The sequence below is a fragment of the Panicum virgatum genome, chromosome 5K (assembly GCF_016808335.1).
Source record: "Panicum virgatum strain AP13 chromosome 5K, P.virgatum_v5, whole genome shotgun sequence".
Classification (NCBI taxonomy): Eukaryota; Viridiplantae; Streptophyta; class Magnoliopsida; order Poales; family Poaceae; genus Panicum; species Panicum virgatum.
The window spans coordinates 31035544-31050074 of NC_053140.1; the positions used below are offsets into that span (position 1 = coordinate 31035544).

Below are 14531 nucleotides of genomic sequence, written 5' to 3' on the forward strand. Positions count from 1 at the left end.
TTCAGTAGTAAAAGTTGCCTTCTTGCTGCTACCAGCCAAACGGCATCAACGAATTCAAACTACTGCACAATATGTATCGATCCACAGAAATCACAAGACACTACAGTTCATCCATAAACTGCAGAACGACAACTAAATCCAGAGAGCAGTACAACCCAGTCCATTTGTATGGTTTGGATACAGCAACCTGGATCTGAACATTTTTTTCATGGGACCCTGACTCCACACATAATCACACAGCACATGAACTGGGAATGACTCAAGCGGATCCAAGGAAACGGCCCATCCAAGCAGAGAAGCGAGACCAGGCCAGGTCGACGGCTTCCTGGTTCTCATCAGTCAGACCCATTCCCTTCTTCCTCTTGCGGGCCTCGGGCGAAGTGTTCATGAAGGCATGCGAACATCCAGGGTATATGTGGACTTCATATGGTACCCCGGAAGACTTGAGCTTCTCCTCCAGGGACTTGGCCGCCTGAAACATCATGTAAGAGCAGTGTTAGATTCTCATGTCAAATATATGCAGAATATGCTATTCTTATAATTTTGATAGTTGGAGCATTGATAAATAGAGCACCAAGATTTATAGATATGGATACTATCATGTGCAATCACATTCACACATTACTAATACATAAGTTCTGTTTGGTTGATGTGCTTATTGTTATCCAACAATGCCAGGCAGGTATAGTCACATAACGTTACAAACATTATCTTCATTCTGACCATTACATAAGAAAAGTATATACATAAAGAAAAAGGCTACATATGGAACGGTGACAAAGACTAAAATGGTAATTCCTTGCTCCAGCTTGGGTCTAGACAGTATCGGGAAAAAGATTTGTGAAACCTGGTTCACATTGCTCTTGTAGTGACAGGCATTATGTAGGCTGAATCATTTTAGCATTGCAGTCATGATCCTATTATATAGATTTAGGATCAGTGGCAATTAGCAAGCTCCTACATGGTGTCAGGGCAAGCTCCAAGTCTCAACCAGCTCATCAACCTACCTTGTAAATTATAAAGAACCTGGGTAATGTCTTAGTAAAGATTACAGTAATGGCAAACTAGCAGTATCAAACAGTGAAAAGCATGCATTGAAAAAGGAAAATCAGAAAGTGAAATTATGGATTTGCCATAGTATATCATAACAACGGAACAACCGAGATAAGTAACGTGTGAAGGATGGCCTTACAGTGACATCCGAAAACCCAACAAAATTGTCATGCTCTCCAAAATGGGCCTGGATAGGAGCCTTGGCCTTAGAAGGGTCGGCAAGCTCAGAAGATGGTGTCCCATAGAAAGCAACAACAGCATCAACCTCTGGGACTAAAACTCCACTTGCAATTGATAAAGCACCACCCATGCAATAGCCGGTAACACCAACCTAATTTTAAAAAAGATGAACAAGGTTATCAGCTTATCATTGATCTATTGATTACATGCATTGTTTTCAACAGAACATATGTAAACATGTAGGCCTGTAGGCTGTTCAGCCTGAGCCTAATTTATTTAGACAAGTTTAATCTGCTTACACAAATTGCATCATAATTTTTTCATTACTAGTCGGCAATTTCTCCTTTAGCCCTTACCCCTTACTGCTGCTGGGCAATTTGTGACTCAGGGATGATGCACCAGTTATTTAGACAATATAACATAATACACTAGTAAAAAATATCTAGAACATAGATTATTCCTCAGCATTTCATTAGGAAACTTCAATTGTTTCTCCATGAAGACAAATAGGATTACAACATTGCATAATTTCCAGGAGTACATAAACATCTTGAAACATAAAAGTTTAAATTTACTCTTTATGAGTTCAGAGCTATTATTTTTCTTTTTATGCATGTTAATAGCATTGCAAACTTCAACTTGTGCTCCTAACAGTATTCGTCAATCCAAAAGTCATTATAAGTGGATGTGATCTGATAAAGACCTAACAAGAAGATAAGAAACTTGAGCTCTTTCCACAATATGGAGATAACGTAGTACCTTTGGATGGCCAAGCCTGTAAATTGTATGACCAATCTATTTTAAATCTTTTCCACTGAACATAATGAAGAGTTGTGTATCTTTCCATTAAGATATAGCAAAAATAAAAGAGTTCAAAACCACAAACAAACATGCTGCTGTCAATCATTCAGTGCTTTACACCTTTTCCATTAGATATTGCAAAAACAAAGAAGTAATCTTGCAACCAGATGTGCAGAAGAACTGCATAAATTGCAATACTGATGAAGTGTTGATTTATCCTGTGTATTGGTGTTCAATACCATAGGAGAGGCAATGATGATTCTTTCACAAGAAAGGAACGCTAGTATGGGACTTATAATAGTTTTGCAACAGGATACGAACAGGTAATCAAAATGATTTTCCAGCTACTTAGATTGTATAAGAATTTGAATGCATACACCAATACAGAGAACAAATGACCAATACCTTGGGTGATCCATTTGACTTGAGCCATTTAACTGAAGCCTGAATGTCCTTAACTGCGCCTTGCCAATCCAGACCTTCCATCAGATGCTGTGCCTCAGCAACATCCAGAGCAACTTTTCCACGGTACAAACTGAGAAGGAAAAAATGACATCAAGAAATGCAGTGCTTGACAGAGTAACAATCTTATAGGAAGTGTTGGCATCTTATGAAGCACCAATTCTATACCGAAGCAATTAAACACAAAGCAACAAAGGACATGATTTTACTCTGGAATAAGTGCTCTGTATCCTCCACCAAGTTGGGAGATGTGGATTGCATGATTCTTTATCTCATAATCTACTCCCCACCACTCTTGCAAAACCACAATTCCAGGAGCATTTTCTTTGCCAACAACATAGGCATCAAAAGTCTACTAAACACAAGGCAGCATTAGAACACGAGATAACAGATCAAAGATGGGATATCATGTTCATAAGAATTACCAAAAAACACCAAGCATGTTATCCGTAATGGCTGATTTATGCTTTTTTTTAGGGAGGCTGATTTATTCTTTTGGAGAACCTATATATATTCTGTTCCAAAATAGAAGAAGAATTTTTTTCTCTATTAACAAGCTTGGTTAGTATCAAGGTATATGCAGTTATTGTTTATCAGGGTAACTTATACATATACTACTTGAAACTTGATACCAATCGATATGACATAGTCTGAGGAAAGCTAAATCATCAAAATCTAGCATTATTTTAATGCACAAACCTTCTAGTAACAACTAGGCACAAAACTGCAAACCCGCTGCACATGTCAATAGGAAAAAACCTGTTATACTATTCTGTCCTACTTATCTGACTGACATCCTGCCTCCGCAAACTATCACAAATTCACAATTCATATTTGGATCCGCCATGCACTACACTACACACTAGGTTGTTTTATGACATTGTGAATACCATGCTCAAGGTTATTAGTTCTAACTAAGACACCCAACTCTGTCAAAATGCTTATACTCCATACTCAATAATAGGAATCTGTAACAGAACAGACACATAGGATAGAAAAAATACACATAGTTATGGTGGTGAATAATAGCGGTTCTGTAAAATTAAACAGGAATCTGTCATGTTCATTTTAGTCAACTAAATCATACATGTAGTTGAAAGTACTACCATAGTATATCCTATAGAGTAATAGCTAGGCGAGAAAAAATTGCGAATTCCAATACTGACATAATTTGATAAACGTCTACAAGCCTATGTAAACAGCAGTCAGTCAATGAGGTAAAAATAAATTGCCCTTGGCAGTGGTTGGTTCCTGTCCACTTTTAAACAAAAAATCATCTCGGGCCCCCTTGTGACGAATAAAAGAAAATGGAAAAGAGAGAATCGGAGGGAACAAAAATAAAGTGGCAAAGCAGGGCATCCCAGAGAAGAAAGGCAAAGTTGAAGAGAAAAGCAAAAGGGAGGGATATGAGAAGAAATCAAAACCATTTGTCCCGGCACTAGATAATCCACCCAGGAATATGCAACGACCAGAACATAGTAGATAATTTCACCCTCGTAAAGTAAATTATCGAACGAAGGTCGCAGCCTCTTATTGATTCCGGGGGTTCAAAGGATTGGAAAATCCGTACAAACGGGCGCTACACCCTCTCAATCACCGCGAAAACGCGAGCCGAATTCGAACCGCGAGTACCCGGGCAGAGCAGAGGTGAGTGTAGAAAAACCCTCCCGAGCCGACGGGTTTTGCGAGTCGAGAGATAGGAGACGGACGAGAGGGCAGGGGGAGGGGAGAGAGTGAGAGCAGGGCCACGAACCGTGTCCTCGCGCTGGATCTGGATCTTCTGGAACGGGGCGGCGGAGGAGTCGGTGGCCATGGCGGCGCGGGGCTGCAGGAGGCGGGAGAGAGGGCAGCGCGAGCGGGAAGGGCCGGTGGTGGTGCTGGAGAGGAAGGCGGAGGCGGCGCGTCGGAGCAGGTGCGCTGTGGCCATCCCTTTCCTTATTCCTACCCCTGGCCTTGTGTGCGAGTGTGTGAGGCCCGCACCGCACCTAATCCAGGGCTAGTTCCGTAATTTTTGCTTTTCGTTTCATTTTTCTTTTTATTTTTTTATTTGATTGATTTTTTTTGGAGGCATAGAGTGTGAGTTAGGGCTGGAAACGAGCCGAGCCGAGCTGAGCTCGGCTCGGTTCGGCTCGGCAAGTGAACGAGCTTTGCGAGCCAGAAAATCAGGCTCGGCTCGGCTCGACTCGGTGGAGGCTCGCGAGCCACACTAAACAATGTGAACTAAACTCAAAATAAATTAATTTACTTTTTTTTGAATGATAACAATAATTATGTGGCATATATTTCTTATGTATATACAAATTGCTATGTTATGTGTATAAATATTAATTTATACCACTAATGATGAAGAATTAATTCATCAATCATCGTGAAATTATTCTTAAACTGTATTAGGTCGAGCTCGCGAACCTGAATGAGCCGGCTCGGCTCGGCTCGCTATTTTTGCGAGCCAAAAAATCTAGCTCGGCTCGTTTGCGACTCGCAAGCTGCTCCGAGCCGAGCCGAGCCGTTCCGAGCCCGAGCCAAGCTACGAGCCACGAGCTATTTTTCCAGCCCTTGTGAGTCATCTCTCGCTCATCCGAATACGGAATATCCGATCGCTCGCCGCCGCCACCTCGTTGTGTGTGTGTTTTTTTTTATGGTCCACCTGGTTGTGTTTGCATCCTCTTGTTGGCCCAACTGTGTTATGCTTCTGGATGGTGCGTGTGAGCGCGTCCCGTCTTGGCTTTTTTTTTGGAAGAAAAGAGCTTTCGGGGAGCGTTCGATTCTATAGAATTCATATTACCGATCTAATCTATTTTTGTTTAAAAAGATATAGTTTATTTTACAGATATATTCATAGGTTTTTTGCTGGAATTCGTGCAATTCTTTTCCATAAAGAGCCAAAATCAAGCGAGATACTGAGGTTTGCATTCTCGAGTACTCCCTCCATCCTAGAATAATTACAATTCTAGGACTGGGCACACAAATTAAGACACATGCAAAATTATAAAAATACCCTTGTAAATATCAGCCCTTATACTTCCATTAAAAATGTCCAGTAACTTCCTTCAAAAAAAATGGGAAGGCTGAAAGAATGCTGAGCAAAGGTAGCCTTCACCGGAGTGTTCTGGAACATGAATGCGTGGACGGGATCACTCCACATTGGAGCTGTGCTATTTCTTTCTCTTTTTTTTTTACTGGAGTCGTGCTCAAATTAGATCAGTAACACGCTGACGTTCTTGCATGTGGTCAAAGTGGGCGTTTATTTTGGAATAAAATTGAAACTCTAGAATTGTATTTATTTTGGGACAGAGGAAGTACAAAGTTTCTTGTATTCCTAGTATAAAGTTTTTCGTAAATAATTTCAAAACTTATGCATTACCACTTATCAAACCGGTACAGCCTAGCGCAAACTAAAGAACATGGGGGCTGGGGGATTCCTGACATCGGCAATATGAACCTTTGTCTGCTAGCTTCCTGGATCAACAGGTATCACCTTAGTGATGTGGTGATCTGGAAAAAAATCATTGACTTCAAATATAATGGTAATCATAATGTGTTTCACAGTCAAGATATTTCCTCTTCTCCGTTTTGGAAAGGGGTCCTTTGGGCTTATAAAGCAGCATAGGTGGGGATTAAGTGGAAAATAGGTGACGGTAAAACCATGAGGTTTTGGGAGGATTGGTGGTTTGGCAATTGTAGCATAGCCACACAATTCTGGGATCTCTACATCATTGCTGAACAAAAAAAATGTTGCTGTGGCTGATGTCTAGGATGGCTCAGACCTAAAGCTGTCCTTCAGGAGAGGTGTCAATGAAAATCAATTGCAAGAGTAGCTGAACTTAGTTGACATAGCAGAATCTATTTCTTATACCGAGGACTGTGACGCTATTATTTGGGCCTTTGATTCTAGCAGCAAGTTCTCTGTGCAAGCCATGTACAAAACTGTTAGCTTTAGAGGCGTTCAGCCTGTATACACTCCCGTGGTGTGGAACTTAACGATTTCATCCAGGATTCATATTTTTCTCTGGCTCTTGTGTAATAACAAGACTCACGAGAACTCACTTGGCTAAAAAAGAACCTTGGAAGTCATTTCTTGTTTATTTTGTGCTGAAGAAGAATCAGTTCATCATTTGTTCTTTGATTGCTGTGGGGCTACCTTAATGTGGAAGCACCTTTCTGATATCCTCAATATCCAGATTGGTATTGGTTTTGAATCTGTGGCCCGTTGGTGGCTAAGTAATAAGAGAAACAGTATACTCAACATGTGCAGCGCTGCATTACTTTGGTGCATTTGGAAACAAAGAAATGATATGTGTTTTCAAGGAAGGAGTTGGAAGGACGAGAGAGTACTGCTGAACAAGTTGTCGCGGACGTTGGAGTCTTTGTTACTGCTATGCAAAGAGGAAAGTGTGGAAAAAATTAAATTGAGTGATCAGATCACTGAAGACAAGAAGCCAACAACCTCTACAGCTGACCACAAGCTTGCCGGAGAGGGTGTCTTCTACACAGTCAATGTGGGCTCCGCTGTCATCAGAGTTGGGAGCATCCCATCCGGTCTCCAATCGCATGTCCGATGGTGGAGAGGATCTTGAGTCGGCCCAGTTAGAGGCTTTACCTGTTTCTATGTTTTTCTAGCGGGCACATTTAGAATACGCTCTAAACCTAAACCTAGATCATGTACCTGTGAACTTTGTGCTTTGTTTCTTTGAAATAAAGCGGGGGGACCTTTTCTCTAAAAAAATGCATTCCCAATAGTTTCTTGTATATGACTTGAAAGTGTTGTAGCACCTTCTTAAGTATGTGATCTCAGATTTTTCTATTTTCATATACAAATTATTTGATGTAGGGTTTGAGAGTTTTCAATATTTAGGTAGAAAGATTGTTTATATGTGATCTAAAAGTTTTAGACGGAGAAAGTTTCTTCCATAATTTAAATTATTTTAATTTAGAGTGCAAAGTTTCAAATATATGGCATAAAAGAAAATAAGATAGAAAGTTTATCAACTAGAAGCACAAATATTTCAGTATATGATGTCAAAGCTAGATATGTAAATTGAAAGTTTTTGAATTTGAAACAAATATTTTGATATGTAACTTGAACAATAAAGATGTAATCATATAGGATGCTTTTTGAATGTATGTTTTGACGTCTTTTTTAATCCCAATTACAAGGATTTTAATATATGACTTGAAAGTTAGATATGTATAAAGTCTTTGATATATATTTTGAAAGTCCTTCGATTCAGGAATAAAAAGTTTTGATATATGACTTAAAAGTTAAAGATGTAAAAGTTTTAATCCTTAATTTAACATTTTTTATTTCTAGGTGAATTTTTTTTCATATATCACTTAGTAAGCCCCGCCCATTTTATCTCCCACACACTCGCAGTCCAAAATGAATGGGAAAAACACACCACAAAATTTGACATGGGGATGCGTTGAGAAATTTGTAGCCAGCTGTTGCATATGCACTCACGCGCAATTGATTTGTTCCTAAGCTAATTTGCTGTGCTCGCGCGCCACTAGTAAACGCAACACACATTCGTTGCCAACTCGTCCCAGCGCCCACTAGCTTCCCTGCTCAAGAATGCTAGTATGAATTTTTTGCAGGGCTAACCATTTCGATTAAGGATTGATAATTCAGTTAATAATATTATTGCTGACTTGATTGTTAGAATGTCGAGATTTTTCGTCACGGAAAGAGTAACCAAAGGTAGAAAGATTTGACATGGGGATGCGAAGTGATTCAATCAATAAAAATACAAATAAAGTATGCAATTGTGCATCTGAGACAAAGTTAGAGTATCTCTAGCAAATTACTCATCCATCTCCCTAATACTAAAAATATATTAATTATAATAGAAGGTGCAAGATTACTAATTCAGTTACTCATCAAACATTTTTATGATCGTCAAAAATACTTTCCTCTTGCTCAAATGTGGGGATCCCCCAACCCTGTCCTTCGAGTAATATGTTACGACACTAAGCATGCTACAGCCAAAGTGAAGAAAAGTAGACATTTTATTATGTTTGTCTCACTTCGCTTCATATGACATTTTATTATGTTGTAATTTAAAATTTGGTGGAAGGACATCATGCCCTTTTTTTAGATGTTTTTTTCATTAACTCACAAACAAAGTATAGATATTAGAGAGAAGATGCCCCACTCAAAGTGGTCCAAAACTTCCTCCACATTGCACAATGGGATATGTGCTAAAGTCAGACAAGAAAAGAGACAAATATCTATAATGGTAGCATGCCTAGCTTGCTTAGCAAGATTGTCGGCAACCTATTTGCTTCTCTTCTAATCTTGATTACATAGAACTGCTTTGTTCCTGTAATGTCCTCAAATTCTGCAAGAACAGGCCGAAGCGACCAGTGTCCAGGTTGTAGGCGGCATGATCTTGCTTGGGCGGCCGAGGCTACGACCTGGTTGTCGGTGAGCAGCATAGCAACCTGCAAGTTCAAAGCAGCAGCCAGTCTGGCACCAAGAAGGAGGGCATGAGCTTCAGCCTCAAAGGGTTCCAAGACCTGTGATGTTGCCACCTGAAAAAAATGCAGAGCAAAGACTACAAGCAGGTTGTGTGAGAATGAGGATTTCTATGCCTGTCTGATCGCGCCCTGGAGAAGTTTCCTGTAGACCAACAGAAGTATCACAAAAAATTCTTGACCCTTCCTGCATGTGCTCGTTAGTAGGAAATGTAGCATCTGTATTGACACAGTTTGCATTGAGGATAATTCTATAATTATGATCTGATATAGCATCCTCTTTCAAACCCATATCGTAAACTCTGTCAATAGCCTTTGCCTCATGTAAAACACGAACAACCAACCATTCCTTGTTATTGAATCTATGATCATTCTGTGATTTCCATGAACATTAATCTAAAAAAGAAGGACATCATGCCATATGTTCATGATGTTTCATATACTTTTGCATGATGTATTTTGATATATTGAGGGCAAGATCGTCAGCAGATGCTACTAACCAACATTATGGATGAGGATAAGCGTGACCAGACACGCAGCGCGCGACCCCCTCCGCCTTCTTTCTACTTTGCTTTCTACCCGGCGCATGTCTTTTTAGCATTAACATTTTTCATAAAAATTATTTTATCTTCTTGTACTATTTTCGTTTTGAATACCGATTGCACCGTTGTGTTCCACTTGCATATATTTTGAAGATATTTTATATAGATAGCAAGTTGCTATTTGTTATATACATAAGTTGCCATAAAAATAGAAGGTTGTACATATAAGTCTCTACACATATAAATAAACAGTTACAACAAAAAATATTTTATTTGTTGTCATAAAAATAAAGTTGCCACATAACAAATGTTATTATAAAAACAGAATCTATTATATACATGAATTGCTATACATATAAGATATAAGTTACTACAAACAAAATCTCCATACATTCATACACAGAAGTTGACACTAAACAAAAGTTGGTATACATATAAGTTGTCACCCAGTAAGCCCATATAAACACAAGTTGTTATAGAAAGAAAGAAAATACTCATATAAATTGCTACTAGTGCAAAATATCGTCAAAACAATGTAAGTAGGCTCTAGTTTTGTAGATATTGTTGTAGCCAATACAATGATGCAATCAGAATAAAAAATGGATAATCTAGAGGAAAGTTATACTCCCGCCATCCTAAAATAATTTTAATTATAGTGTTCAAAATTTATTCCACAAAAAATGCAACTTTGACCTACCTACCATAAAAGACAAAACAATTCCCGGAATATTCTTGCAAAAGACAACTAACACATCATCTACTTATCACAAAAAATATGAGTATTTTGGTAATTTTACACGTAGTATTGATTCGCGGGCTCAGTCTTAGAATTGCATTTTGGGACGGAGAGAGTAACATTTTTAACCGGTGAAATCTGGAATAGGAAAGAACATGGACCGCGGAGCCCAGTAACCGCAGCAGGCAGCTTTTTTCTTAAGAGAAAAATAAACCTAGCCCAACAACCGCAACTCTTTGGGCCATCCATATCACACCTCTCTTCGGTTTGATCCAACTGTAGCCCGACTCGAGTGCCGCGCCGCTCCGCTCCGCCGCCGCTTGCCCTCGGCTCCAGCTTCCCTCGCGGCCCCACCTCGCCGCCGGGGACAGGAGACGTGCAAGCTCAGGGACGGCGAACCCGTTCGCGCTGCCAGAGGTAGAGGCGTGAAGCATCTTCTGCACGACTGCACCGGCGGCGGTATGGGCAAGAAGAATATCGGCGCCTCGACGCCGGCCAGAGCCGCCCACCAGGCCGTGTCGCTCCGCGAGGAGACCTCCGGGAGGACGCGCGTCGACGAGGCCTCCCTGCTGAGGGTCAAGCACCTTCAACGGCTTGCGGCCTGGGCAGGCGCGGAGGCCGGGGTGGGCCCGGTCGGCGCGCTGCTGGGGCGCCGCCTCGCCGCGAGCGCCGAGGCCGCCGGAGTACCCCTCGGCGCCGCCACTTTCCTTTGCCAGAGGTGGGAGTTACTACTACTTGTTACTGCGCCTTATTCATCCTCTTAGCACGTTTTCTAGCTACCAGATTTTTTTTTTGCCTAATTTTCCTTCCTTTCCGACTGTTGCATACAACCAATTTGCTCCTTTTCCCGCAAATTAACTTGTATTGGCTGTTAGCTTTTGTGAAAGTACAATGGGAAATGTATTGTTGTCAGGCACATTGCTATTCTGCTAGTTAGTCTGTATATATGTGCATATCATTGATAATGTAATGCTTTAGATCAATGATGATTCTTTTCTATCAAGTCGAAAACATATATTTTTTTTATGCCTCAATCCTTCAAGTGCAAACTGCAGTAAGTTGAAACCATAATGGAGGTGCTACTGCCAAGTGCCATTCATATATGATTAATGGCAGTCAACATGCAGTTGATAATTCTAGTGAAAATTGTAGGCTGTATGCTAGGTTTTTCCCCTTGTTTAGATAACTCTAATGGGCATACAAACCATAACTGTTCTTGTAGGTTTTGCACCACAGAGACGTCCTATTGACTGGCTGCTTTGTCAGAATGCTGATCTTATTACTTATTACATATCTTGTTATTAATATCTCATGTTGACGTTTTTATATTTTGACTAGTGCAATATTTATATGCCAGTGAAGGGGTTGTATTTAGTTGCAAACAGCCAAACCAATATGCATGATTCACTTCTATGAAGAGTTAGCAAAGATTTAAATGTCGGTTGGAAATGATAAAAAGAACCCTGTAATCATCACGTCTTTTAATTGGGTTATAGCAAAGTCTTGAACTTATCTTTCTCAACATTTGTCTTTGCAACTAAAATTTTCTCAACTTCATGTTCAACCTAACTTTGAGCTAAACTCCACTCAATCACCGTAACAATTTCTGTTGACATACATTTGGATGAACAATTAATATATTTCAGTGATTTGCTCACAAATCCATATTTCATTGATAATGTTTCATTCTAGCCATGTGGCATGTGCTGATAACCTCTAATTGGGTGGTCCAAATGTATGATTGATCATGAATAGTTATAATCCTGCTGCTTATTAACACACTGCTTGCCAAGATGGTTCTTGGTCAATCAATATTCATAATACCGTAGAAGCAAAAGGTTGCATTGCTCCTGGTGTTCTTCCTTGTGTCCTGTAACTAGTCAGCTTTGGGACAAACATGTGTCTGTACAAACCTCATTAGTTTACTACCAGCAAAGTAAAATGAAAATGTTGTGATGACAATAATGGTATATTCCTTTTCCATTTAGCATGAGCTGCTGATAATATTTTCATCTTGTTCAATAATTGTTTTTGAAATTCAGATCTATTACATGTGTAAATTATTTATATCTAATAACTAAGAATCATTTCCTCTGCTAGAAGGAAACTGAAATAAAAATAATAAAACTATCCCAGATATGATTGATGCAATACAATTACATGTGTAGGTTAATAGCTAAGAATCGTTTCCTCTTTTAGAAGGAAACTGAAATAAAATAATGAAACTATCCCAGATATGATGCAATACAATACTAGTGGCCAGGCCAGAATGATTCAGAAATTCCCAAGAATAGTGAAATTATCTGTACATTCTGTTAGACTGTGGTATTTGATTTAGATGATAGTCATGCTATTTTGATTGTTTCTATTTGGTAAGTTTTGCTCGTTGTTTCAGCTTACACAGATATGTAACAGATTTTTCCAATATTGCAGGTGTGAGACAGTCTTAAAGCCAGGCTTCAACTGCACTGTCCGCATAAGGAACAAGAGAAATAAAGGTAGGCGAAATAAGAAATCAAACTGCTGTCAGAACAGAGTTTCCTATGCATGCCATTTCTGTGGAGATCAGAATCTAATATTGGGTAGTGGGAAGGGTGTAGTTAAGAGCTTGTTACCATCAAGAGAGCATGCAACCATGCACTCGTCCTGTAGAATTTTGAAAGGGAACAGTAGCAACACAAGAGCACAAGATATGAAAAAATTGCTTGAGCATTCTCAAGCAGCAAGTTTGCAAGTGGATTCACCATCCGAGTTGAGACGGTCAACTTCTGAAAGGGGTGGACATGGGGAAAGGTTAAAATATAATCTTCCTCTTATAGATTCCAAAATAGAGGGAGTGGTCTTGTCAACGGCAAAGTCTGGTCATTTAGGAGCCTCTACTTCTGAAGATAGTAGCATACAAGTAATAGAAAATACAAATGATGAACAGATGCATGAAACTGAGCCTATTTCTTGCGAGAATGTTAAAATATGTGAAGCCAATGCTACTTCCCAAGCAGAGGTTCCAGTTGCATCGACATTTGTGACGCCTCAGAAGAAGAAACTTGCGGAGGCGACTGATACTAAAGATTCGGCAGAATTATTCAAAACAGGAAGTAAGACAGGCAAGAAAGGAGAGAATCCTAGCTCAGTTACTGGCAACACCCTTTCAAGCTCAAGCAAGTTTGCCCCAAATGACTCACGGAAGAATTCAAAGTGTGCATCAAGTGATTCTGCTCCGGTCTCTGGTAGTTCAAGGAAGCGGGCAAGGAAAGGGTGGACGACGCTGAAACAGATAGCTGAGAAGGATGAGCTCGAGAGGAAGGGGAAGATGGATAACTTTGTAATCCCCTTCATGCCGTAAGCCGCGTGTTACAGTTTTGGCCCACATTGTATTCATCGGTGGACCTGCTAAGATTGACAAATTAATTTTGGTGTGGAAGCTATCTGTTCAGAATTTTGGATTTTATATCGATATCGATTATGCGGGTGGGATAAAAGAAATATGAGGTTACCCAGAGTCTGAATCGAGCCAAAAGGGCAAGCAATTGTTTTTCTTGTGATGCCTGTGAGACTGGTTTTTCGTTGCCGTGAGGTGGACGCTAGGGTCCAAAGCAAATCATACAGCGAAACCGATACACTTGGACCATTGCATTTGATATAAAACAAACAGAGAAGGCTCAAGAGAGAACGGCAATCACCTTGTGGTGTGGTGGCAGGACTGGGGAGGAGGGAGCAACACAGGTCAAGACATGAGATAGTTTCTTTTAATCATAGCAAAGCATGGCAAGTAACTTGCCCTTGCTCAGCCGTTACGCAATGCACATAGCCTGATTCTGAATTTCTGGCCAGAACGAGCAAGGTTACAACGCAACAGCATCCAGCCATCCAGGCAAAGCAAAATGAACTGAATAATTCTTTTGTAAATTACAAAAACCGATTGGTCACTGCTGCTGCTTTACGTGTTCCTGAGTTGAGGACATAAAAAACGTCTATGATTGCTTAATTTCAGAGACGTCACTTCACGAATAAAAGCTGAATTAACCGCAGACAGCCTTCACGCTTTTCGCGTCTGATGATTTGTGTGCACGGTGGTGATGATGCCACTATGGTGTCAGTCCCACTGGCTTGTTCGGTTGCTCCAGGAACCGGTCCAGGCAGGAACGATTCTGGAAGGGGATTGAGTGAACCCCCTGCTTCACTCAATCCTGGCCTGGTTCCGTTCCTGGTCTGATTGATTACACCTCTCTAGAATGTGGCCATTCGGTTACATAGGAATCAAAACAGATCATTTTTACATCACA

General features: G+C 40.2%; 2 protein-coding genes across 2 annotated transcripts; one reads left to right on the plus strand and one right to left on the minus strand.

Annotated features, from left to right (window-relative positions):
* On the minus strand, window positions 1-4442 carry LOC120707097 (protein usf-like). Its single transcript, XM_039991871.1, has 5 exons — window positions 4250-4442; window positions 2706-2848; window positions 2440-2569; window positions 1193-1384; window positions 1-472 (listed from the first exon to the last, which is right to left on the minus strand). The coding sequence occupies exons 1-5, from the start codon at window positions 4421-4423 to the stop codon at window positions 260-262; spliced, it is 852 nt and encodes a 283-aa protein (XP_039847805.1). The 5' UTR covers window positions 4424-4442; the 3' UTR covers window positions 1-259.
* A 6052-nt stretch (window positions 4443-10494) lies between these two features.
* LOC120707098 lies at window positions 10495-13747 on the plus strand. The gene is made up of 2 exons (XM_039991872.1): window positions 10495-10966; window positions 12682-13747. Exons 1-2 carry the CDS (start codon window positions 10710-10712, stop codon window positions 13589-13591), a joined length of 1167 nt encoding a protein of 388 aa, XP_039847806.1. The 5' UTR covers window positions 10495-10709; the 3' UTR covers window positions 13592-13747.
* The last annotated feature ends 784 nt before the right edge of the window (window positions 13748-14531 follow it).